General features: G+C 44.5%; 7 protein-coding genes across 13 annotated transcripts; 6 read left to right on the top strand and 1 right to left on the bottom strand.

The window, feature by feature from the left end:
* The first annotated feature begins 88 nt into the window (after positions 1-88).
* Positions 89-2,969, top strand: LOC117137297 (G protein pathway suppressor 2). 5 transcript variants are annotated; one of them, XM_033298670.1, is made up of 5 exons: positions 89-834; positions 892-1,006; positions 1,643-1,693; positions 1,786-2,270; positions 2,599-2,969. In XM_033298670.1, exons 1-5 carry the CDS (start codon positions 403-405, stop codon positions 2,794-2,796), a joined length of 1,281 nt encoding a protein of 426 aa, XP_033154561.1. In that variant the 5' UTR covers positions 89-402; the 3' UTR covers positions 2,797-2,969. The 5 variants fall into 5 exon arrangements, with proteins under 5 accessions (XP_033154561.1, XP_033154562.1, XP_033154563.1 ...); XM_033298671.1 differs by having other exon boundaries at positions 2,611-2,969; XM_033298672.1 differs by having other exon boundaries at positions 892-991.
* A 2,079-nt stretch (positions 2,970-5,048) lies between these two features.
* On the top strand, positions 5,049-6,665 carry LOC117138681. 2 transcript variants are annotated; one of them, XM_033300937.1, is made up of 2 exons: positions 5,049-5,138; positions 5,482-6,665. In XM_033300937.1, exon 2 carries the CDS (start codon positions 5,489-5,491, stop codon positions 6,206-6,208), a length of 720 nt encoding a protein of 239 aa, XP_033156828.1. In that variant the 5' UTR covers positions 5,049-5,138; positions 5,482-5,488; the 3' UTR covers positions 6,209-6,665. The 2 variants fall into 2 exon arrangements, with proteins under 2 accessions (XP_033156828.1, XP_033156827.1); XM_033300936.1 differs by lacking the exon at positions 5,049-5,138 and adding an exon at positions 5,154-5,416.
* On the top strand, positions 5,049-10,088 carry LOC117138686 (23 kDa integral membrane protein). Its single transcript, XM_033300943.1, has 6 exons — positions 5,049-5,138; positions 6,730-6,841; positions 8,880-9,071; positions 9,135-9,296; positions 9,358-9,552; positions 9,730-10,088. The coding sequence occupies exons 2-6, from the start codon at positions 6,782-6,784 to the stop codon at positions 9,799-9,801; spliced, it is 681 nt and encodes a 226-aa protein (XP_033156834.1). The 5' UTR covers positions 5,049-5,138; positions 6,730-6,781; the 3' UTR covers positions 9,802-10,088.
* A 916-nt stretch (positions 10,089-11,004) lies between these two features.
* LOC117138687 (23 kDa integral membrane protein) lies at positions 11,005-12,001 on the top strand. Its single transcript, XM_033300944.1, has 3 exons — positions 11,005-11,340; positions 11,405-11,569; positions 11,629-12,001. Exons 1-3 carry the CDS (start codon positions 11,089-11,091, stop codon positions 11,878-11,880), a joined length of 669 nt encoding a protein of 222 aa, XP_033156835.1. The 5' UTR covers positions 11,005-11,088; the 3' UTR covers positions 11,881-12,001.
* A 99-nt stretch (positions 12,002-12,100) lies between these two features.
* On the top strand, positions 12,101-14,386 carry LOC117138683 (23 kDa integral membrane protein). The gene is made up of 3 exons (XM_033300938.1): positions 12,101-12,503; positions 13,493-13,684; positions 13,750-14,386. The coding sequence occupies exons 1-3, from the start codon at positions 12,444-12,446 to the stop codon at positions 14,194-14,196; spliced, it is 699 nt and encodes a 232-aa protein (XP_033156829.1). The 5' UTR covers positions 12,101-12,443; the 3' UTR covers positions 14,197-14,386.
* A 1,626-nt stretch (positions 14,387-16,012) lies between these two features.
* Positions 16,013-17,797, bottom strand: LOC117138685 (23 kDa integral membrane protein). 2 transcript variants are annotated; one of them, XM_033300940.1, is made up of 5 exons: positions 17,650-17,797; positions 16,825-17,016; positions 16,591-16,752; positions 16,256-16,453; positions 16,013-16,198 (listed from the first exon to the last, which is right to left on the bottom strand). In XM_033300940.1, the coding sequence occupies exons 1-5, from the start codon at positions 17,707-17,709 to the stop codon at positions 16,127-16,129; spliced, it is 684 nt and encodes a 227-aa protein (XP_033156831.1). In that variant the 5' UTR covers positions 17,710-17,797; the 3' UTR covers positions 16,013-16,126. The 2 variants fall into 2 exon arrangements, with proteins under 2 accessions (XP_033156831.1, XP_033156833.1); XM_033300942.1 differs by lacking the exon at positions 17,650-17,797 and adding an exon at positions 17,471-17,545.
* Positions 17,798-18,291: 494 nt separating this feature from the next.
* Positions 18,292-24,136, top strand: LOC117138684 (23 kDa integral membrane protein). The gene is made up of 5 exons (XM_033300939.1): positions 18,292-18,380; positions 19,062-19,145; positions 23,048-23,410; positions 23,470-23,661; positions 23,725-24,136. Exons 2-5 carry the CDS (start codon positions 19,086-19,088, stop codon positions 23,794-23,796), a joined length of 687 nt encoding a protein of 228 aa, XP_033156830.1. The 5' UTR covers positions 18,292-18,380; positions 19,062-19,085; the 3' UTR covers positions 23,797-24,136.
* Positions 24,137-24,210: the final 74 nt, after the last annotated feature.

Genomic DNA, 24,210 nt, shown 5'->3' on the forward strand with positions numbered 1-24,210 from the left:
AAAATAATAAAATTTTTTTAAAGTAATTTAGTTCGAACGCAAACCTAAGATTTGCCACCACAATTGGAAAGTAGTTTTTTTCTAGCTAGCTTAGCCCATTATTCACTCGATAGGTGGCAACACTGGTCGGCACATCCCACTCACTCAACAAATTGTTTACCACAAAAAACCGTGCTGAAAGTGAACGAAAATAAAGTGCAGCACGGCGTCGAGCATTTGCAGTGATCCCAAGACGCCCAGCCATTGATTCCCGTAGCGGTGTCCACCTGGATTCCAGCCCACCGCCACCAGCACGCCATTCCATTTGTGGAGCCTCTCGGTCGGATCGGTCGAACAGTCGCGATTGCCCGGTCGTCCACGAACGCTTATAAAATTGGCAAGATAACTAAGCAGAGCACAAAGATGCCGCCAGCATCAGCGGTAAACAACAGCAACGCGGCCGCCCAGGCGGCGAAGGCCGAGCGGGCGGAGAAGCTGCGCGGGGCACTGAAGGGCTTCATCGTGGCGGACCGCCAGCGGCGTCAGGAGGAGTTCGAGGCGCAGTGCGAGGAGCAGCGGCTGCGCCGGGAGCGCGAGGAGGTGGAGCGCCAGAACCAGGTGGCCCTGGACGACACACGCGGCCAGATCACCCGACTGGACGAGCAGCTGGCCGACCTGCACAGCCAGAAGCATCAGCTGACCGTCCAACTCAAGAAGGTGCTCAACGAGGACGAAACGCGCAAGAAGCTGGCCAAGGAGAACGAACTGTTCGCCATCCAGCAGGCGGCGGCCAATAGCCCGGTCTTCCTGCCGCCCCTGCGTCTCCAACACCAGCACCATACGCTGATGCAGAAGGTCTGCACTGCGCACTTGGGGGATTCAGGTTCTAATGCTCTTCCTTTTTCCGCGCAGCCCCCGTCCGGCGGACAGCCAGGAAAACGTGGGAGGAGTCCATCGCCGCCGAGTCAGCAGCAGGCTTACTACAAGAGCGCCGCCAGCTACGCCCAGCAGAGTAAGCCAGGAAGAGGTCGACAATGTGGTCCCTGGGCCTCCGATACAGTGAACGCTGCCTCAGGCAGACAGTCCAAAGTCCCATGCACGCAATTTCGGTTGGATTTTATTAACTCGAATATGGGATCTGCTCATAATTTGATTAGTTATTGAACTGGTTAGCACATATGTCTGATTTAGATTTGGGCGAGAGATAACGTGATCATCTGTACATTCTGAATGCCAAGCCCTTTTAAAGCTCATAAGGTTCTAAGTTTTTTCAATTGAACTTTCAATTAGGACAGATTTAAAAACTTTGCTACAAGCTAAGTAAATGATCAATTTGATGTGAAGAAAGTTTAGTGCTGCTTAGGCTTTGTATTGGTTGGTTAAATTACCCCATTATTTTAAAGGTAATAATAGTATAGAAACGATATATTTAGGATTCCCTAATCCGAGTTATAAAATTCAACTGCAAACCGGCATTGGCTAAAGGTGTAATTCAATCGCCGATTGATCTGTTCTGTGGAGCTTTCGCTGTTCTTCTTGATTAACTGCTCGCTAACACTCCGTCCCGTTCATGAGAAATCCATTTCACTGCGCACACTAACCTCTAACAACACAGGCACACAACTTATGTTCATTTCGTTATTTGTTTACGATCGATTCGCAGAACACGATGACTACCGTCGTGCCGCGGACTATGCTAGATTATCATGGAACAGTAAGCACCTCACTTGCAATACCAAGCCCGAGATCCTCCGTCGGAACGATAGCCAGATTCGCCAATTAACCCTCGCTTTTCCTCTCTTCCAGAAACATCGGCGCAGTATCCGGGCACGGGCACGGTCTTCTACCAGACGGTCGCTCCTCCGCCGACGACACAGCACCAGGCGGACGCCCGCTTGCAGTCCATCTACAACTACAACCTTCCCTTGCGCCAGGCCTACCACGTGGACCTGCCCAGCGCCACGGTCAGCAAGCCGCCCGACTCGCAGTCGCCCAAGGCATCGTCGCAGTCGCAGCCCAGGCAAGTGCTCCACATCAACCTCGACCAGCCGACCATTTCGCAGGCAGACCTGGTGGCTCAAGCCGGCGGCAGCATCTCGGTGAAGGCCTCCCAGCCGCACGTGACTATGGAGAAGCTACCGGACCGCTACCACATCGAGGTGAAGCACGACGGCCAGCCGCCGAGCCACGTCCCGCCTCCGCCACACCTGCTGCCGGAGGGCGTCATCTTCAAGCCGCTGCTCAACGAACTCTCTTTGCACAGCAACGTGCTGCAAATAAGCAGCAGCCAGGTGGGTCTCATTCTCAACAACAACGGAGATTTAATTGTGGTTAATTACCCGTGGCAGTGTCTCAGAATTCAAAACTTAGAACAAACAAGTTAGATTTACACCTTCAAAATCAAAGTTCAATGATTAGGTTGTGAGAAAATGTTTTCAAAAGTCTCAGCATCTTGAAAAAGAGCTCTTTTCTATAAAACAAATACATTGTTGTAGTTTTTAATTAAGATTCCTTACAAATAGGAAAACGCATTAGAACCAACTTCGCAACTACTGTTTAACATATTTGATATCATTTGGAAGGAAGAACTAAATAATCACTTGACTAACACCTGACCAGTTTCCTCCACAGAATCCGAAAACAGCGGGAAGCATCACACAGGGCTATGCCCCTGGACGAGGTGGATCCGCCCACGAGCAGCAGATGGCTCGGCAACAGCTGGCGATGCTGCCTGGCCAGCCGGGAGCCCCGTCTGGATCCGGCTCCGCCCAGCCGCCTCCTGGTCAGCAGATGCACTACACGCGACGATTGTACTAGCCTCGGCTGCGGGCGAACCCCTAACCCCTTTTGTCGCTACGGAACTCGCTAACTGATATACTTACGATTTTAAATGGACATTACAACACTGACTACGCTTCCCACGTGGAGTCGGATACACGAAATAAAGCACACAACTATGGCGTCCCTATTTTCCAATCGATAATACCATACTGATATTTGATTCTGATTTGATATTTGGTATCAATGGGCTAGTGGTTCTGTGGTTACGATGGTGTATACTATAATAACTTTGGTGTATCGTAGTTCTGATCACCAACAGCAAAATTGGTCGAATTCGAAAGTGTTTTTGAAATTATCATTTATGCATGTATGCATATATAGAAATTATTTGCTAAAGTAACAAATAAGTATGAAAACGGATTCATTCAACCACATTTATGACGAAGTTCCTTTGTATTAAAATCCAAATACTGTAGGTCTGATAAAAATAATACTTTCTGTTTGGCCAGCTGCAAGTTGAGTAAACTAACAGAAAAACATATTTCAATAATGTGTAAAAGGAATTTTGACTGAAAACGCTTAAATGCAAACTATTGAATTCCCCACTCTTTTGTTTGAGATTGATTTCACTGTAGTTTTACTTTCTGTGTACATGCTAATTTGATACCCCGCACCCATGGGAAGCAGCTTGAGGTTTTTCCGCGGCACTAGTGCATTTTCGAAATTGCTCGAGTGTGACGCATGCAGATCTCAATCTCGACCACGGGCTTTTCCTCGCCAGCGAGTGTCCTCCCCTTGGGAGGCAATCTCACTTAAGTCATTCATTTGACGCTAATTCGACATTTACAGAAAGTATTTGCTCGGGGAAGCTAACCAGTGCAAGCAAATGATTCATAATTGATTCTATTTTGACAATAATTGGGAAGACAGCACTGCAGAAAATATATATCATATTCCAAATAATATGAATATTGGTAATTTGAAATTATATTTCACATTCTGTATATTCTTAGAATGTCTTGATGTGTTTCTACTTATAATCATATATGTATGGCTTTTCCAGTTGGGAAAATCAGTGTGAGTTATATTTCCAAAGAATTCGTGCTGCATTCCAAATTACTGAAAAAGAAATAGAGCTGCAAAGTATCTTGATTTGTTCGTGCGAATTATTACATGGCTTTAATATATTAATCTTAAGTAAATGTGGGAAACCATAAAGACGATCTTGAGCGCGGGTATCTATTAGATACATTCAATTTTCCATCTTTAGGGGCAGTGACTCATCCCAGTACGAGTTCCATTCAGATAGTGCGAATCCGATCGATGCAGATACGAATTTATATTTCTCTTTGTGTGCCGGGCGTTGTGGAAATACATTTGAATACGGAACAACGTGAGGTTAATTGTGCGGAGCACACTTGTTAATTAGGAATGTCAGCGGGCGCGACAGTTGGCGCTCCCCTCCCCTACCCCCTTCCCAACCAACCGAAATCCGAAAATAATGCTTCCAAGCCACGTTTTCATTGGATTACGTAAGCTGTAAACCAGTTTATGGTGTTGTTGTTGTTGCCAGTGTGTGTCAAGGAAAAGCTAAACACAATTACAACGCCCTTCTGTCTGGTAATTAAAAACGGAAGCCATGCCCGAAGCCATAGTAGGCTGGCCAACCAAGACCTGCGCAGCGGCCCAAACTGGTTGGCTTTGGCTTTAGGCCACTTTCGAGGAAAATCCGCCCACGACGAGCCGAGTCGAAAACCGCAGAATACGTTCGCCAGCGGAAATCGCATCGAAAGTTTTGCGGTTTCGAGCCATTTTCCATTAACTCGAAATTCTAGAAGATCAATTCATCATATATACCGAAAACAAACTTTTCCTACAATTTCCTGTTTTTATTTTATAAAAACTTTTCGAGGTGTAAACAAAATTATAATTTCCATATATCTTTAACGTGAGGTTTTTGCTCCCTTTTCCAGGCGAATCTCTGTTTCTCACTTTCCTATTAAAACACAAACTCCAACCGCAGCGAATTTGCATAGATAAAACATTTATTAGTAGTAAAAGTTAAACAAATATGTACGTAATTCCCGAAACATTTCGAATTTGCATAAATAAACAAACGCGATTGGTAACAGAGAGCGGAAAAACAAGTTACAGTAATTACCGTTGCGGGGAGGGGGTGGCGAAGCAAACCAAAACAAAACGAATTATGCTCGTGTGTGTGTGTGTGTGTGCTCGACGCAACAGGTTGAGGCTGCTTGGCGCAGCTTTTGACCGATCAGTTCGTTTCAGTACGCATTGTCAACTGCTCACGAACGGTTCGAAAAGCGGAGCGCGCGTAAAATCTTTTAGAAAATCATTCAAAAGGCGGAAAACTCAAGGTGTGTGTGTGGGTTTTGTTTTCAAACTCCGTGTGCTTGTGTGTGTGAGAGAGGGCGAGAGCGCCAGTGGCGTAGCAGGCAGTGTTGTAAGGTGCCGAAAGAGCGATCCCGACCGGCACACTAGTTGTCCCGCTCGCACTCCAGTGAGGCAAATGTCAAAGTCTGTTCAGTAGCAAAACAGAATTGCAGCCAAGAAAAGCGGAATCAGCGACAAAATTAGCCATTAGCAGGGTTTTACATATAGATTAGGCCAGCGAAGCGACATAACGCCCCAAGTGGTAAAGTGAGACCCGCCAGTGGCGGCGCCCAACCCGAAAAAGCCTAACCAGCGACCACTTTCCAGTTATCCAATGGAGGCGGCCAAGGATTTTGCGGTGGCCAAGTACCAGGACTTATGTAACTTCCTGGAGCGGGATACGCGCGGCAGCGAGCTGGTCATCTACGGCACCTCGGCCATCATGCTGGCCGTGGCCTATGCCAAGCGAAAGCCGGCCTACCTGGTGCGCCAGTTCAAGCAGCCCTCGCACATCCCGGAGCGCCTGATCAGCGAGCGCGTCATGCACACGGGCAAGATCGCCGGGGTAAAGCAGCAGGAGCAGGACACCCTGCTGATGATCCAGCACCGGCCGCTGCTTCCGATCTTCACCAGCCGCAAACGCTTGCTGCCCGTCAAACTGCCGGGCGTGCGCGTCAATGCCAACGGCTACTCCTGGCTGCAGCAGTGCCTCATTGGCCGCGAGGCCACCTTCCTGCCCCTTAAATCCGCCAAGGGACAGGACTTTGTCGTCTGCCAGCTGTGCCTGGTGCATCCGCCGCGGGGCAACCGCCTGCTGGACGTCTCGGAGACCCTGCTCAAGCTCCGTTTCGCCCGTTTCGTGCAGGATGCCGCCGCCGCGGTTAAGAAGAACGGGAAGTACTACCAGCATCTGAAGAAGGTGGAGCAGACCACCGCGGAGAAGGAGGCCTGGCTCTCCTGGGCCGCCGGCTATCCCTACATCTGGCGCCGCTACAACGAACTGAGGCAGCGCTGGTTGCCCAAGGAGAAGCTGCTGCCGGAGCTAGTGCGCTGATTGCGATCTCCCCGTTCCTGCCACAAACCCATTTACAGGGCTAGCAAGCTCGCCACCATCAACTTAGTTCCGTGGCCAGCTACTCTCTATATTTTCATTATGCCTGTTTACTAGCTTGTGCATTTGTACCTTAGTGTTGCCTGCTATTTATTGTTCTACGATTGGCAAACATCGTCTGCGATATAAGACAGCATTTGTTTACAAAACCTCCAGCGCAAGTACACAAGTCAGTCTCAAAAGCTTATTAGTTAAGGGAATAGCTAGCGACTTGCCCAACGACTTTCGATGCCCAGGCGGTACGTGATCGTGTGCTAATTTCCACACCCAGTAGAGCGAAGAACGTCAGCATTTTTTAAATATTCAAATAAGCGAAATGTTTTTACCACGGATGACATCAGTGCGTGTGCCTGTGTGTGTACGTGTGCGTGTTTCCCAAATAAAATGCCGAAATACCTAACTTTTCACGCTTGTATCTGAATTTCTTAATTCCATTCCATTTTTTTCGTCTCCCGAACGATCAGTTGCAGTTCTTCATCCATCTCCACCAGAAATCTCTGGCAAAACTCGGGCAAAATGAGCTGCGGAATCTCCATGGTTAAATATATCCTATTTATATTTAATTTGCTCTGTTCGGTGAGTAGCGTACATACGTCTAGATTCTACATTACATAATTTCCAGCGCTAGCAGCCAAGCTTAGGTCGACTTCTCAGCCTTTTAGGCTCGCAGTGATATCATAACTTTGGTGCGGAATAAACTGGTTTTCCTAAAATTGGTGTTTTCAGTATTGGCTGAGAAAGTCGAGGCCCACAAAACTGGTCAGCATGAGTACAGATAGCACTCGTTGAATGCATTTTCGTATTTTTGTGTCCTTAAGGTCGGCTAAACATATTTGGATTTCATGAAATTAAACATATCTCAAAAAATGTTCAATAACTGGGATCTATTATAGCATTTATGGAGTCTCCTTTCCCATCAGCACTATCACTTTCCGGTTACGAAACGCACTGTAAGTGCAAAGTGGGGGGCAGAGCTTGAGATCATCATCAGTATTCCCAAAAGTTATTAAAATTGGGCTACGTTTGTGACGTAGCGGTACCCGAAAAATTCTGTATAAATTTGTGTATACTACGTACTCTTTTGTTTACTTTGGAGTCCAAAACGAGTTTCTGTTGCTTCGAGCCCCACAAACATGCATCCCATTAGTCGGAGTCAGTCCGAGGTTAACTGGTTCCAAACGGCAACCAAACAATCGTTGAAACGCCAGCAACGGTGGCATTTCGATATGGTTTTGCAACTTCTAACTCACTGCCCCAAAGTCACTGCACCGCCAGGTGGAACTGTACTTCGTCCAACCAGTTTGGGGCTGGGGCCCTGACTTGCTGCAGCTGGGAAATCCGACTGCGTCGGAGGCACAGCGCATTATTCGCGTCACGCAAACATGGATGTCATTCACTACGGACGGAGGGCAGTAAACGGATAAACAATTTACAAAACAAAACCCTTTTTGTTGATGGGGAAATCGGTCAACGAGATGGATGGGATGACCTATCTATTTGAAAAAGGTCATTTGGTTGCTCCGCAGTTCTCAATTCTTTTTGACAGTTTAAAGTGGCTGGAATTAACTTGAGAACCAACATGGAAACATACAAATATTTTTTCTGGGTGTAAGGTCTCCCACTTCAGTGGAAAGTTGTGTAATGCCTCAAGAGGGGGGGTCTCACCCAAAAATAGTTGACTTAATTAAATGTGAACTTGCTCCCATTGTGAGACGACGAGCGAAAACTCGGAAACAACGAAATTTCATCTACACACGCACATGATGGAATGGAAACACGGGGGTCGTTGGCGGTACACTTGAACTCAATTTTCCGAGGGAGGGGTGGGGGTGTTTTCCGAGCGATCTTGAAATGCCAGACGAGTGCGAGTGGGTGGGCTGGTCGTTATTATAATTGGACCAGTGTCGAAATATCGCTCTCTCTGATCGGATGCGATGCTAACTAATCTGATCCCATGAACCGCTGAGCTCGGCGGCTGAGTCATGCTGCAGCTTGGCGCAATCCTACGAATTTATGAACTATAGTTTGACATGAGGAGCATCTAATCTAATGACTACGTCAACCGATAAAATCAAAGGCAGAGTAAATATGTTTTTGATAGTTATCGCTTTTATGCATAATCTTAATTAACGCAGCGAATCGGATTGATAAGAGATAAGCCTTTGATAGCCATGCAAATAGCCAATCGGAAACTCGGTAAACGAAAATCGCCGAAGAACTGGACAAATATAGAAAGTAGTTCTAGTTTCTCGCAGTGCATATTATTTATCTAACAACAGACATGAGCTTTTAACGCCTAAAAGCTTTTTAATGAAACAAAAAGCTTATGATATCCCAATAAGCATTTATTTGAATGAATATTCTTTAGGCGATTTGGTATCGCAAATCTGGTAAAAACAAGAAATTCGATACTAAAAATCAAATTAATTCATTAATGACTTAGAACTATATTAGTTTATTACATGATTAGTAATAGCAATATAAAAGGGGGGATATGAAGTGATTGTGATTGTTGACCAATGTCAAAATCTGAGGTCTTGAGGATTCGAGTTTAGTTAGACTAGACTACCCTGGTTGCCGTAGGATTAATAAACTGAACATTTCCTTTCCTCAGATATGCGGCATCTTGCTGATCGTTTTCGGAGCTCTGCTGATCAGCAAAGTCCACAGCATCGATGACTTCGCGGAGGCCCTGCGAACGCAGCAGGTGCCCTTGACGATGATCATCCTGGGCGCCATCATCCTGCTGATTTCCTGGTTCGGCTGCTGCGGAGCCATTCGGGAGTCCTACTGCATGTCCATGACGGTAGCGTACTGATCCTGCATCTTGCCATTCATCTTGCAATTCAAAATGTATTCTTTGTGGCAGTACTCGATCTTGCTGTTCGTCCTGATGATTGGCCAACTGGCTTTGGTGATCTACATGTGGGTGCAGAAGGACAAGTACCTGGAGATCATGGGCGACGTGGTCGAGAAGGCCTGGGACAATCGCACCCGTCGTTCCGACTACATGGACGCGATTCAGATCAGCGTAAGTATTTGGGATTTCCAAGGACATCTGACACACCTTCAACCGACTATCTGCCCCCCAGATGAAGTGCTGCGGACGCAGTGGCTACACCGACTACGCCTTCCAGGGCAAGTTCCCTCCCTCCTGCTGCAGCGACACCAACAACTGCCGCCGGGAGACCGTCTACCAGCGGGGATGCAAGGTCACCTTCGTCGAGTTCTGGGACAGGAACAGCGACATCATCAAGTATGCCGGTCTGGTCATCGCCGCCATCGAAGTAAGTCTTTGTCCAGAGTAACGCAATCGAACGAAATCGATCATCGAAGCTCGGTGCTTCCCCATGTGAATTTCGAAAACATATGATGGATGGGACCAAGTTACCTACCTTCCATGGCGATTTCTTCGGGATTTTACACCCATATCTTCTTATATACCATACCCTTTTTGCTTTCAGTTCGTGGGATTCGTCTTTGCCTGTTGCTTGGCGAACAGCATCCGGAACTATAGACGCCGTGCGGAATATTAATCGACAAAGGACTAAGGCCTTTCACTAATTTTAACTGAAACCGAAAGTACGAATTACGTTGCCCAATTTTACGAATATTTACCTGATACAGATGGCCATTAAAATTTGCATAATCTCAAGCGTAAGCGGCAAATGCAGCAAATCCAATGACGAATGCGAAACGATCCCTTTTGTGAGATCGTTTGTTCAAAGTTACACTGAATGTGCTAATATGTTTAACTGTACAAAATAATTTATACTCCTGGAGATTGCAATAAACGGAGAAATTTATTTACAATTCACGAAAATTCAGTCTTTGTCCTAATGGGAAAGCGGTCTACTTTCGATAGTCGGAAAGTGGCACTTTCATATGGCAATAATTTGCTCACATTGCTTGCAATTCGATTTAAGCCCTGAAGCACCTATTTTTCTAAATTGCCGCGGGAGGATTTGAGCCATTCGCGATAACGTTTTAATCTGCGAACTAATAAGTATAAATAGAGCTGGCCCAGACCAACAAGTACACCTTGATTGCAGATCATTATCAATCATTGACATATTTCCGTAGAACTAACCTATCAGAAGGCTATATTTAGCTAGTTAGCTTTTTAGGGCTTAGACGAAATCTTATCTCCATTGAGCTATTTTATCTATGAAGGGAACATAGCCGTTTTTGAATGTCAACGGGAAATTATTCCGCCGCGGAAACCCCAATAGTTGTCAAAATCAAACCGGGTTGTTGGAGTTAGGCTGGGAGTGCACTCTCTAAAAGGTTTATTGCTCGATTGATAGTACGTAAATCTATGCGATAAGATCGGGGACTCACGGGGAAACGGACTCCGAGCAACGTAATATGTGAGTCAGCGTGCACGGTGAACTCTTGATTGTTGATAAGGCAAGGTGTGGAGGGTGTGAATGATTCATCTTGTGAACGATCGAACGCCCCCAAGATGGAATCGCACGAGGGCTAGATAAAATTCCGCCCCCAGCAGTTTGCACCGACCGTTCATTGAATGAATCATTGCGCCAAGGACGTAATTTCCCGGGTTCGGACCACCTCCACGATCTGGTATCTCGTGGGTGCAAAGCGATCCACCAAGTACAAGTACTTGGGCATCGGAGCTTCCAGCACAAGTACATACGGAATTTTATGGCCGAGATAAGAGCACGCCCGATAAGATGAGGACTCCGAGTAAGCTTTAATAGCCGGGTTCTGTCAGAAGGCCCATTCAGTTAGACGAACATCGTCGCATCGAACGAACGGATTATCCAGCTAGCCAACGAGAAACCCGAACAGAACCCAGCACCATGAACTGTCTATCCGCGATGTTCAAGTACATGCTGTACTTCCTCAACCTGGTGTTCGTGGCCGGCGGCATCCTGCTCATCGTGGTGGGCTCCATCATGCTCTCCACGATGGGCAACTTCACGGCCTTCGACGGAGGCGTTAACACCCAGACCATCCCGATCTGCATTATCGTCATCGGATGTGTCACCTTCGTGGTGGCCTTCTTCGGATGCTGCGGCACCATTCGCGAGAACGCCTGCTGCACCACCATCGTAAGCACTCGGAAACCACCCACTGACCCAAATGGGAAGCTAACTGACTTGCCATTCCTTCCAGTACGCCATCTGCATGCTGATTCTGTTCGGCCTGCAACTGGCCCTCTCCATCTGGATCTTCGCGGCCAACGACAAGTTCCTGTCCAGCATGGGCAAGGCAGTGGACAAGGCGTGGGATGAGAACAATGCCGCCCAGGGATACCCCATGGATGCCCTCCAGTTGGCCGTAAGTTCCCCGAAATTCAATAGCTTGCTCCGGATATTTACGTGTCTATTTCATTGCAGTTCACTTGCTGTGGCAACACGGGTTACGAACAGTATGAAACCGTGCCCAGCTCCTGCTGCGGCTACAAGGATCGCAACAAGGTGTGCGAGGCGGCTATCTACAGCCAGCGACCTGGCTGCCGGCAGGAGTTCGTCGACTTCTGGGCCTCCAATACGGACCTGATTCGGTGGAGCAGTCTGATCATCGCCCTCTTCGAGCTGGGCATCTTCATCATGTCCTGCTGCCTGGCCAGCGCGATGAGGAAGCGCTAGAGTCGAAGTCTGACACCATCCCTAGCCCTAGATCAGTTCCTAGCATAAATCCAGCACACGAGTTCCTCCCTCACTCATTCACTCACCGTAAATAAACCGGAATAGGTTAAGCCCAATGAAATATTATTGCTTATTCGCTGTCTACCTCTGGCTGCCGTCTATCTAATCAGGACAGGTTGATGTTTTTCCAAAAAGTATGTCCTTATCGGCCCGTAAGCCCAGTGCCGCGTTTCCGAGATCGAATGCCCTCGGTAGTGGTGAATCAGCTCCATATGGCCATGGCTATCGATCTCCGCCCGCCGCCCATTGCCCATTATCTATTTTTCGTTTCGGCCATGATTATGATAACAGGCACAGGCACAGGCACTCGCGTATCTTTCCTCCGATAGCGTCCGTGTCTGTTGGCCAATTTAAAAACAGTAGCCCTTCTGGGGGACCAGTCCAATCGAACGACAGTAAACGACGCGAGTGCGCGATAAAATCAGAGTCAACAACTCCTTTGGATAAAACAATTGTGTTTATTTCATTCTACTGAATACAGGAGCAAACCACATACTTTCAAAATGGGTTGTCTATCGGGAATAGTCAACTTTATTTTATATATTGTCAATATAGTGTTTTTGGTAAGTTCTTGGCGGTTAATAGTGAAATGAGCCGTGTCTTAATAGACCAAAAACTACTGGGTGCAAGTCCCAAATAAGTTGCAATTAAAATGAATTTCCAATAATGTCCATTAATTGTGTAAATTTATTTATCAAACAGTACCTGTTTATTTATTTGAATTTCTTTCAATAATATCTCGACCTATGTTCTGGAAAATACTATATAGCACTTAAGACCTTCTAGCTGACTTCTTTCATTCAACAATAAAGTCATATGCAAAACAATATATATGCAACAAATATGGAACTCTATTCTGCATAATTTAAAACAAGTGAATAAAGTGTGAAAATCCATAAATTACGCATCGGTCGCTTCCTTTCGATTGGGTTTGAGTCACAAGGTTTAGCACTATTATTCATGGAAATGTGCTGGCATAGATAATAATATCTATCTGTAATGCGAGTGGACATACACGAATTTTATCAGTTGATTGGCGTTATCAGTGTTTTGTAATATAAGTAATGAGTTCAAAATGAGCTTCAAAGGGGCACACATGCACACAAGTTCATATTTTAGCAATGCTAAGTTGGAGCAAATAAAAGATGATTTGGATAAATAAACTAAGCAAGTACAGCAACCCATAATTAAATAATCATTTATTATTTATCTAACTAAATATGTAGTTACTCGCAGTATTTACGCAGTTAAAAGATACATTTTTCAACCTAAGAATCACCAGAAAAGGCTGACAGCTTAGTTATAACTAGTCATATCCGTCTGATTGTGAATTTCATTAATTGACTTGATTATTTAATCACTGTGTCACATTAATGAATTAAATGAAGATCTTGGTCACCGACATCCTTGTCCAGTTTGTGGACAAGTTTTCAGGGCATATTCTCGGATACTTACAATACCATTAAACATTTATTATAATGTGGTATGCTTATGACCATAGAACTGTAAGGCAACCAGAGATGGCTCCTAGTAATCATCCGAACACTTCCAGATCGTTGGCATCCTCCTGATCGTGCTGGGCTCGATCATGCTGTCCGATCTGAGCCACTTCGATGCCGCGGGCAGTGGGACAAACACGAACACCATCCCCATCTGCGTGACCGTCCTGGGAGGCCTCATCTTCGTGGTGTCCTTCTTCGGGTGCTACGGCATTTTCCGGCAGAGCGCCTGCATGACCGGAGCGGTAAGTTTGCGTTAAGAGCATATATATCCCACGGAATTCAATCTAATTGGAGTGGAATCTTGCAGTACACCAGCATGGTTTTCGTGCTCTTCATCCTGCAACTGGTGCTCACGTGCTGGGTCTTCGTGAACCGATCTGCCTTCCTGGGCGACATGACCAATCTGGTTAACTTGCTCTGGGACTCCCATGACTACACTGCCATGGGCGTGCTGGAGGAAACCTTCGGCTGCTGCGGCGACACCGGCTATACCAACTACAACAACATCGGCCTTTCGGTTCCCGGAACCTGCTGCGGCTACCTGGACCGCCAGGCCACCTGCAATAGCCCCTCGGTCTACCAGTCGAGGCCCGGTTGCAGCGCCAAGTTCGAGGAGTTCTGGAACGACAACATGGACATCATCCGCTGGTCCGGCCTGGGCCTCTGCATCTTCGACCTGGTCGTCTTCCTCATCGCCGGCGCCCTGACCAACTGCATGCGCAGCCAGAACGCAGGTCGCCAGGTGTACGCATAGACATGGGAGGAACAAGCCAAAGGATCTACTTATGTTACCATATAATAAACTGTTTTTCGAGCCGTGCCAATATTAATATAAACGCCTAGATTTCGGAGGAACCATCCTATTTATCTATTACTACTCATGTTATTCCATAAACTCTTTTTCGAGCCGTGCCAATATTAATATATACCGCTACAACATTTTACATTTCTCGTTTTTCTTATAAGACCAAATGGGCTATTAGCCATCACGATGTTCCTAACTGGCTTAAAAACTCTATAGAATTTACAGAAATTGAGGCATACACTTAGGCGTTTTTTATTTCCATAGGTTTGCAAATTTTGGAGAATTTCTGTTATGTAAAGCATATGTTAAGTGAACATATGTTAAGATGCTAAGACAATAACATTGGACGGAATTTTATAACATTAAATTTCCCTTATTAACATTTGGAACATTTCCCAAGAACTCCAATCATTCCCACTACCTACTTTTTGAATTTTTTTCCCAATTTATCATGTGACATTCTCAACTTTCAAAAGGAAATTTCAGTTTTTAATAGAGTTTGCACAAATAGCTTGTTTAATGAGAGATAGCTCCGGTTGTAGATGACCTTTTTAGGTAGCAATTTCTAGCTATATTTAGAAAAATATAGATTAATAATAGCTTTGTAACACTGGCTAACCAATTATAAGAGAATCCAGAGTGAAGGGTTCAGCTTATAATTGATTTATTCAAGTGATATTCGAACAAGTTTAATATGCATATTACTGGATTTACACTGGCTATTAAATAGGTTTCAAAAAGTCAGGAATAGCGATCTAAAAAGATGAAATACATTCACCAAATATTTTTGACTTTCGACTACAAGACTAAGAAGAATTTTTTAAACACTACGCATTGGGCATTTAAAACAAAACTGACATTGACATGTAGAACTTTTGCTTATCAACAAAATCCTCATATTCAAAAGAGAAGACAAATGTTATAATTATTGATTTAGGTTAATGTAGAATGTAAAGAATAGATTTTAAAAATTTTTGTCTGTTCAAAGATATAAAGTATATATAGTAAAATTGTTGTTTTATTTTTGAGTCGAACTAATGTCCCGTCAGTTGACTAAGGACAACGCCAAGAAATAAAAAAAAAGTTTTTAGGAGAAATAGTTTCACGACTCTATTCTTTGGATCTCAGCTTAAGACTAAAAATCAAATGCAAATTGGATTGAGGAGAAGTCTCAGTATTTGAACAATATTTGTATTTCGGGAGAGCCTCGCTCTTGGGTTCTTAGGAAGTGTTGAAAGAGGGCAGTCAAATCTCCTAGGTCAGGCTTTAGGATGTTTACAAAAACGGCTGCGCTGCCAAAGATAAACGAATGCTACGCAGCTGGGATACATTATGGAAAATTACTAGAGTGCATTACTGTTTTCTTTGAAATAATAGAAGTGGCTGGTTTGGACCACCCAAATACGTCACTATATTACTTTACTATTTGTCGACATAGTGAGAATAACTTGTTTCTTAGAGTTATCGAATAAACTTTTTTTTTTCCCCAAAATTCACCTCAAACTACAAAACCGGGATGTGATGTGTACTTACTCCATGATTCTACATACTAATGCTAACAAGGGCGTTGTGATCCACAAATCTGACCACTAGGTGGCGCTTTAATGCTATTGAGGATGCAGTTGCCTTGCTGTTTTCATATCTCGATCTCTCTTGCACTCTCATTGGCTTACTAAGGAGTATCTATTAGTCGAGGTATTCCATTTCCTTATTTACCTTATCGGGAAATGCCCTTGTTATGATCATAAACTATCAAATGTCGCAATTATACAGAGTAAGCATGCGAAGCACTTTGTTTTATTTATTCATATTGACTTTATGACGATGAAAAGAGTCGGGAGATAATCCTAATACTATACTACTAATGGCGCTTCATCGTTTAGTAGTTCTGGCGTCTCTGAGAGTTGCGGGTCTGATTGGCCAGGCAGCAGGCGAAAATGAAGGCCACAAGCTGAAAGAAGTACCAGTCAGTTTGGCGAATTCGCAGAACATCCTACTCAATCCTCACCTCGACAGCAGTCACACCCAGGCCAGCGTACTTGATGATGCTCACGTTGGTGTCCCAGAAGGAATCGACGGCTCTCAGGCAACTGGATCGCGTCATGACTTGGGTTAGTGCGCAGGTTCCATTGGAGGGCGAGTCGCAGCAGGAGGCGGGATACGTAATGCCGTAATCAGCGAAGCCGTTCAAGCCGCAGCACTTGAACTGGAATCAGAGTATATTCTCGGTTAAGCTATCTTTATGAATGTGGAACAACACAGTAGGTAGACAATCTTCATTGAATATCACTTAAATAACAACAAGAATCCACAATGTAATGCTTGAGGGGCAGCAGAACTCACCGATCGCTGCAGTGTGTCCATGAGGAGGGCATCGGTCTTGCGTTGATCCCAGATGGTCTGGACGATCTTCTCCAGGGATTGCTGTATCTGCACATGGTCCACCCACACGTAGATAATGAGGGCCAGCTGACTGACCAGCAGCACCAGCATGACCACAGAGTACTGAAAGCATAGAGGGACAGAGGGAAAGATTCAATTGTTGCACCCAGCAGGGCGTGCATCGTGGTCACCTACCGAGGTCAGAGCACAGGCATTCTCGCGAATGGCGCCGCAGCATCCCATGAAGGCCACCAGGAAGACGACGCAGCCAAGGACCAGGATGATGATGGCCACGCTGTTGGCCGTGAAGGTCTCGCCGACGCCCGAGAAGTCCTTTATGGTGGACACCATGATGGAGCCGAAGGTGATAAGCAAAATGCCGCATATCTAGAGTGGAAAGACGAAGAGTGTGCTAGTTAGTCAGAGGTTTCGGCACCACTCATGGTGGGTGGTGAATCAGGCCTATTGGATAACAGTCACCCCGCCCAAGTTCCCAGTTACTGTCTTCTGAGTGTCATGCATTTGGCTTGTGTTCAAATTAGAGCGGATTGATAATCCATTATGTAAGAACCCAAGCCTAACTAGCATTTGTTTCACTGCGATTTGCGATCGACTCATTGCTTGCTTCGCTGGGAGGCTGTAAACAATTTCATCACGATACTATGTGGTCCCCAGATCTTTGAGGGGGATGGTGGATACGACTTCGAACGTATGGTATTACTCATGCCCTTATCTTTCCGAGTACAATGTGTTTTCCGACAACTGTGTTTCGAATCATTAGCCGTAATTACGTTCGGCATTGGCATGCAATGATTTATTTAAAGAATGCCAGGTTTCTTACCACTTCCAACCACTTTTCCCAGTATTTTTCGATAAGATAACTTTTGAAATGAGTATCCATGGCTCTTCGGACGGAATCTTGAGCTTCGAGAGTTTATTTGTCATTTTTTGCCAGATAAGATACCGCCCGCTTTTTCACTATTGCTGATCTTTGCATCTCTTGAGGACCTAGAGTCTTACCACAAACAGTATGTTGAATATGAACAGCACATATTTCACAAAGACGCCGCCGCAATCCATTGCTGAGATGTATTTTATTTCACTTGTTTTCGATTTAAGTAAGAGCAAGTCGTTCGATGCGATTTCGTTCGTGGTCCGCTTGATACTGAAAAAGTCTGATATATAGCAATATTTTTATGAGCGCATTTCCTATCGCTAAAAGCTCTGTTAGACTTAAGCGGCGATAAGAAAAGCGTTGCTGCAATGGAACCGATTTCCCCAAAAGTACCTAGGTACCAAAAAGGGGGTTTCGAGGTACATTCGTACAGGTGTACTAATATTTCAAACAGCTCTTGATAAAACATAGTTATTTTGATATTAAACAAGGTTAGGTCGAAGCACACGTAATTTATTTTGGAAAAATTAGTAGCAGTGCGAAGGTAGTTGACTTACCTACAATATACCAAAAATTTGTAGCATAACTTAATAATATAACGATTAATGTGACTCGGTTGGAACAAGGTGTAATATCTAGTGGGAATGTGTAATTGATAGGTAGTTACCGAAGTTTCGCTCCTTATCAAAGTTCCCTGGCTGTGCCTGCTTTTGCTGGCATATTTAGGGCTTGCTTTGGCGAACCGGGGCTTATAAGAGCGCTCCCGCCACGGTCACACTGACTAACAAAAAGTTGTTCGACTTGAACGGACGCGCATTTCGTGGGAATTTAACTTGGTGATAATTTAAAGGCGAAGGTAATGATGCGCTCTAAACTAGACCAATTAAACGTAGTGAGATTCTCGGAATTAGCCAGAGAGCTGCTAACGGAAACGAGTGGTGTTCGTTTGGCGCTTCCAGCTCGCCAGAGCACAAAAATAAAATTAGATGATGCTGCACTCCGCAAAAAGTGGTTGGGAAGAAGAAGCAGTGCAAAGAAGGACGTGGCGAAGGAGAAGGCAGGAAAACAAAAGACTGCGTAGTACGTGAGGAAAAGTGTTGTGCAAGGAGTGCGGGGCGGAGGGTGAAGCGTATGCTGCGCTTCCTCTTCTCCTTGGCAGAGTGCAGTGAACTTTTCCCATTTTCCCCACTTGAATCTTCGAGCCCCATTGACGCGGCCTTCGTTGTCTGTTGTCCGCATTGTTGTTGTTGTTGTTGCCGCAGTGGGCACGCTGCATTTGTTATTGCCTTTGTTGTTGCCCGGGCAACGAATTCGGAACGGGGTAATAATGGGATGCTTCTGAAAGCCTTATCGCCACTGGCCACAAGCAGCAGCCCTCTCTATCAGTCTTATTTCCTTTCCCCCGACAATGCCATGTGTATTTCATCTATTTACGTGATTATCGCTTGTAAATGTACATTTAGCCTGCCAATTGATTCATTTGCACACCCCTTTTAATTCGACGCATTCGATTGCGCTCTTTCGCTTCCCCTTCCAGACGGTACAGTGAAGCAACATCAAGATGGACTGCGGCACATCTATGGTCAAATACATCCTCTTCATATTCAACACCATTGTGTCGGTGAGTACATAAGTATACATATGTGTGTGTCTCGATTATGTTTACGTTTCTGGTTTATAACCGCCGAAATCGAAACCGATACAAAACCGGTACAAAAGAGTTGCGTGAAAGCCAAAATGGGACACTATGTTACGAAAGTGCTGTCGAAATAAGAGTCGATAAATTCATTCGCATACAACGTGTGCATTGTGCATACAGTGTGTTGAGTATTCTCTGATAAATCCAGGTACATATGTATATAAATATAGATATATTGAAACTTTAGTAATATAACCCTGGGAACAGAGGCGGCGCATTGAGAAGTCGAGAACTCGTGCTTTTCTGTTGTTAGCCCGCTGATTCAGTCTCTCAGACTCGTTATTGAACTCTGGTGATGTCATCGCCGACGCCTTCTGTTCAGCTTCCACTCCAGCAACTGGACGGTTTGCTGTCGGTGCGAAACTCCTCGGTTCTGAGAAGCAGAAATAAAAAATTACTGGGATTTGCCAGGAAAATAAAAAAATTCGTAACAGTCAAAAATGTTTATCTGAGTTTCCGAAAGGATTTCCGGTAAAGACTCACATTTCCTTAGTTAGATTTGAACTTCCCGCTATGCTAAAAAAAATGTTATTTATCTATTCATAATATAATAAAACAGGAAGATGTATACAAATATTTTGATATGTATTTATATAAATACATAAAATAACTTAATAGGTTTACCAATATGGATGAATTTCGAACTTATTGCAGAGTTATAATTATGGTATTTTAAAATAATTCCCAATTCCCTTGCTTCAAAAATGAGTACGTAAACACTTTCTGGTTAGAAACAAGATACGATTTCATTTATCATGTCTGTGTAATGTTAAACTCTTATAAACACGATTGCAGGTTCGCGTTCAGCGCATTTTTGAAGTAGAGTTTTTGGGCTCAAATGGGCTTTGAGCACTCCCACGAACACACACGTGATAGCCTTGCCGGGCCAAAACCCTGTAAACTGCGGTTAAAATAATAATTAAGCAAATGATGTTATACTCATCGTAAATTTTTGAATACTTTGCATTCGCAAAGGTGCCTGCAAAAACACGGGCAATGTGAGTCACTAACGTGAAGCAACAAACCGAAAAGCGAAACGAATTATAAATATAAAATGATACAGCTGCGGTCAAAATGTTATCAACAATGCTGAAAAATGCCACAACATAAAATTTTATAAACGGAGTATTGTCAGCAATCTATTATCTATTACTCTTTTTGGTTAATGTTGGTGAAGTATGCTGAAGTAGGCTTAATAGTTTGGAGTATAAGTAAAGACCTTTTGATTTGCCCGCACCTGTGGCCCAAACATACCTGTACATAAGTAGGTAAATGAGCAGAAAGAACCAAAGCGGGGACGTACATAAAAACTTGTTGCTCTGGAGAAAGAAGAGCGATAAAACAAAGGCAACAGCAATCAACTGGTTGGCAGAGCCGAAGTTTGTAGTACATATACACGGTCTACACTTACAGCGAGCCGTGTTGATATTTATCTGGCCCGATCGAGTATATAGCCGAGTACATAGCACACTTGACAGACAAGCCAAATAAATTAACAAGCCGCTTTCAGAGCTCGCCGAGCACCACTACAGCTAAAAGTGAAAAAGCTGCCGCCGCCACGCTTGAAAAACAGCAGCGACAAGCAAAATGGCAGAACAACAGTTCGCAGTTTGTCATGAAAATGTTGAGAAAAACCACTCGCGATTACTGTCAGAATGATAAAACGTTGCTTTCCACTATCCTAAGAAAATTGCATTATTCACATTGAAAGTTTCGTAAAGTATTTGTTATTGTAGTTACTCCCCAGTCTGTGTGAGCGGGTTTTTCCCAGTTCCTTGGCAAAAAGTGGGGTAGAACATATGACAAACCTGTATTGCCATAATTAGCGCAACAAGTCAGTCACAGCTGCTGGGCTGGCAAAAGGGCGTGCAGTGCCGGCCATGAGTGTAAGGCCGACTGGTATTGAATGACCTGCATTCAGCTCGTCGATAGCCGTTTCCTGTGCCACAAGGCGTAGTGCAAACAACTTCTGGAGTAAATATTTACTTATCCGTTTAGCCAAAGCCAAACAGAATATCGAAAATCGCACCGAATGTTGAGTTTCAGCTTTTCTAAGGAATATACTTTATTGGAGTGGTATTGGGAAAGTGATTCTGATTCTAGGGTACGAGACTTGTACAAAAGTAATAATTGTATGCAGACTAAGGTAGATGGCTGATGATCTGCTATTAGCCACCATAAAATGTAGCTAAGATAGTTCTTTGCTTGAATTTTCTCTTGGGTGCACAAGGTTTTATATCCAGATTTCTGTGAAACATCACAAAAAATCCCTTTAAATGCACAAGGCTTTGAGATAGTGTATATATCTATTCATCAGTGTTCGATGCAGCGTGACATATATATCCATTGCATGACTACGCCAATTAAAATGTACACTTTAATCTTGCATTTGAGCATTCCCATCACGCATATGTCCTGTTGCTCATCGGGTAGCTCAAAACTGTTGTGCCCCACCTACCTAAGCACACTCACTTCAAGTTTACTCGTTCGATTCGAGGATGCAGTCAGTTTGGCGCCAATCGAGCCATTCACATGGTTGGGTGTGGTTCCGCACATTAATAAATATATATCTATCTTTTTATTGCGGTACGCAAAACTCTCAACTATTTTCGTTTCCCTTGAGGGTTGTTTTTCTGTTTAATTTTGTGCTTTTTTTTTTTTGGTCGGCAATATGATCTCAGACCCTTGCTTCGGGCTTTCTGGTATTTGCAAAAGCAATTTGCATTGTATTCTCATTCCAGTGTGACGTCATTGAAGCTGTCGCCGACAGTTTTGGGCGAAATGTGGGCAACAGCATTGTCTCGGCCATATTTATGCGGATTGTGTAATGTCCTCGTTAGCCGAAATCGGGCTGAAATGAGTAAAAGCTGGGGAGGAAAAGTTGGCGGCTGCAAACAGGTTTTTCAACGAAAACTCTTGTTTTCATGTCGCATTTTGTTTATTGGTGCTGGCAAAGTGGAACATTTAGCGGAGTGCCGCGGTTTTGCTTTCTTTTGTTCGGATTTTGAAATACTTTTGGTTCGATTTTGACACGGAATCACATCCAGCTGCCTCCGCTGGCCACATTGCATTCAAAGCTCCTCGCGCACAGCCGCTCGAGTTCTCGATCTGCGGAGCTATAGCCAGGCAGCCCACACGCCACGTAGATATAAATACAGAAATACAGATACAGTGGCCGCGAGCATCATGCACACATAATGAAATCAAGCAGATTCAATTGATGACCGACCGCGTAATTGGGGCTGCAAGTCGAAAGATCAAAGTTGATTTGCATTGTCTGACCAGCTGAACTGAGCCCCGCCGTAAAATCAAAAACTACGGTGTGGCCTTGTCATGTGCGAATGTCACGGGATGCGCGGCGCTCGGCTGGCTTTCAGTTCTCATCTTGGGCTGCCTTATCTTATCCGAGCGGATCGGACGGTCTTAGCCTTGTTTGGCCAGCAAATACTCTTGGACAGATACCAATATTGTGGTGGTAGCAAACTATTTCAGTGGGGAATTACGTAACGCGCTTACTTATTTTAATTATCATGAACCATGCGCCGCTTATGGCGTGCCTGAGCCTGACCAGGAATCCCTGAGGTCAGCTACTGGGTTCTGTGGTAATTAAGTCTTTTTAGCATGGTAATTGCGAAAGTTCTTCCACTCCGGCACTTTCAATTAAAATAAACGAGAGCGAGCTGATTAATTTGAACTATATTTAGAGCTGTTTGTGGGAAGTGAAAATGCAGTGCGTATCTTATGTATCTGTTACGTCTTGTCATTAGTTCATTTTATTACTAAGTTAAAACTATGTCTTACCCTTCGTTTCTCTTCACCTACAGATTATCGGCATCTTGAGCATTGTTTATGGCGTGCTGATTCTGAAAAGCATCGGTACAATCGAAGTTAATGGACAGGTGGGCTTCCCGCCACAGGCTCTCATGCCGATCATTCTTATCAGCTTGGGCTCGATTGTGGTCTTCATTTCATTCCTGGGATGCTGCGGTGCCATTCGCGAATCCGTCTGCATGACCATGAGCTATGCCGTCTTCTTGCTGATCCTGCTGATCCTGCAGCTGACGCTCGTTATTCTGCTGTTTACCAACAAGGAGAAGTTTGAGAACGCAATGGGAAACGTTATCGAGAATGCATGGAATTCAGACACTACTCATAAGGATGGTGTCTTCGATACCATTCAGAAATCGGTAAGTGCTTCAAAAACCAAGAATTTTCCATATTTATGACTTCCCAACGCAATCTTTAGTTGCACTGCTGCGGATCAAGCTCTGCTCTGGACTATGTTGCCAAGGGAGAACTGCTGCCCTCAAGTTGTTGCAGCGGCTCGTGCCTGAACCCGGCCAACTACTACCCGGGATGCCGTGGAAAGTTCATCGAATTAATGACCGCTGGATCTGAGAACGCTAAATATGTGGGCATCGGCCTCATCGGAGTGGAGGTGAGAATTATACGCTGAATATAAGTTCCTTTAGCCGGTTTATTAACCAAATATCCATTTTAGCTGATCGGCTTCATCTTTGCCTGTTGCCTGGCCAACAATGTGCGTAACTACAAGCGCCGGAACGCCTACTAAGCAATAGGTGCATCCATCAACCACATCTAGAGGCACACTCACATCCAGTAGCACACACTCCTCACATTCTCATTAACTTTTACAGTCGTTGAACGCACTTACACAAAGGGATACAATAACATCTTGAAATAAGCCATTTAAGTGGATATTTGTTACGGAAAAAAACAAGAAGAAGCTTAGTTTAAGGCGATATGAAACGCTTACATTTTTGATATCCTATGTATTTCTGGTAAAATTCGTTTTGTACCTAACGATCGAACGAGCAGACAAAGCTATTTCCAAAGCCTTTGTACAAACGTTTTACTTATTAAACCGAATCCCCACAAATTAACAACATAAACACGTTAATAATGATATATTTGTTTAAAACTAAGGATATAATCTATAAACTGTTGAGAGCCCCAATGCGAAAAG

This window comes from Drosophila mauritiana, chromosome 2R (genome assembly GCF_004382145.1).
Source record: "Drosophila mauritiana strain mau12 chromosome 2R, ASM438214v1, whole genome shotgun sequence".
Lineage (NCBI taxonomy): Eukaryota > Metazoa > Arthropoda > Insecta > Diptera > Drosophilidae > Drosophila > Drosophila mauritiana.

Excerpts from the sequence above, each read along its gene's own strand:
- LOC117138681 (XM_033300937.1), top strand. The coding sequence starts at position 5,489 with ATGGAGGCGGCCAAGGATTTTGCGGTGGCCAAGTACCAGGACTTATGT.
- LOC117138684 (XM_033300939.1), top strand. The coding sequence starts at position 19,086 with ATGGACTGCGGCACATCTATGGTCAAATACATCCTCTTCATATTCAAC. Across the intron at positions 19,146-23,047 it reads TATTCAACACCATTGTGTCG|ATTATCGGCATCTTGAGCAT; the intron begins GTGAGTACATAA and ends CTTCACCTACAG. Across the intron at positions 23,411-23,469 it reads TCGATACCATTCAGAAATCG|TTGCACTGCTGCGGATCAAG; the intron begins GTAAGTGCTTCA and ends CGCAATCTTTAG.
- LOC117138685 (XM_033300940.1), bottom strand. The coding sequence starts at position 17,709 with ATGGATTGCGGCGGCGTCTTTGTGAAATATGTGCTGTTCATATTCAAC. Across the intron at positions 16,753-16,824 it reads ATGCCTGTGCTCTGACCTCG|TACTCTGTGGTCATGCTGGT; the intron begins GTAGGTGACCAC and ends CTATGCTTTCAG. Across the intron at positions 16,454-16,590 it reads TGGACACACTGCAGCGATCG|TTCAAGTGCTGCGGCTTGAA; the intron begins GTGAGTTCTGCT and ends CTCTGATTCCAG.
- LOC117138687 (XM_033300944.1), top strand. The coding sequence starts at position 11,089 with ATGAACTGTCTATCCGCGATGTTCAAGTACATGCTGTACTTCCTCAAC. Across the intron at positions 11,341-11,404 it reads ACGCCTGCTGCACCACCATC|TACGCCATCTGCATGCTGAT; the intron begins GTAAGCACTCGG and ends CATTCCTTCCAG. Across the intron at positions 11,570-11,628 it reads TGGATGCCCTCCAGTTGGCC|TTCACTTGCTGTGGCAACAC; the intron begins GTAAGTTCCCCG and ends ATTTCATTGCAG.
- LOC117137297 (XM_033298670.1), top strand. The coding sequence starts at position 403 with ATGCCGCCAGCATCAGCGGTAAACAACAGCAACGCGGCCGCCCAGGCG. Across the intron at positions 835-891 it reads ACCATACGCTGATGCAGAAG|CCCCCGTCCGGCGGACAGCC; the intron begins GTCTGCACTGCG and ends TTTTCCGCGCAG. Across the intron at positions 1,694-1,785 it reads TGCTAGATTATCATGGAACA|AAACATCGGCGCAGTATCCG; the intron begins GTAAGCACCTCA and ends CCTCTCTTCCAG.
- LOC117138683 (XM_033300938.1), top strand. The coding sequence starts at position 12,444 with ATGGGTTGTCTATCGGGAATAGTCAACTTTATTTTATATATTGTCAAT. Across the intron at positions 12,504-13,492 it reads TTGTCAATATAGTGTTTTTG|ATCGTTGGCATCCTCCTGAT; the intron begins GTAAGTTCTTGG and ends GAACACTTCCAG. Across the intron at positions 13,685-13,749 it reads GCGCCTGCATGACCGGAGCG|TACACCAGCATGGTTTTCGT; the intron begins GTAAGTTTGCGT and ends GGAATCTTGCAG.
- LOC117138686 (XM_033300943.1), top strand. The coding sequence starts at position 6,782 with ATGAGCTGCGGAATCTCCATGGTTAAATATATCCTATTTATATTTAAT. Across the intron at positions 6,842-8,879 it reads TATTTAATTTGCTCTGTTCG|ATATGCGGCATCTTGCTGAT; the intron begins GTGAGTAGCGTA and ends TCCTTTCCTCAG. Across the intron at positions 9,553-9,729 it reads TGGTCATCGCCGCCATCGAA|TTCGTGGGATTCGTCTTTGC; the intron begins GTAAGTCTTTGT and ends TTTTGCTTTCAG.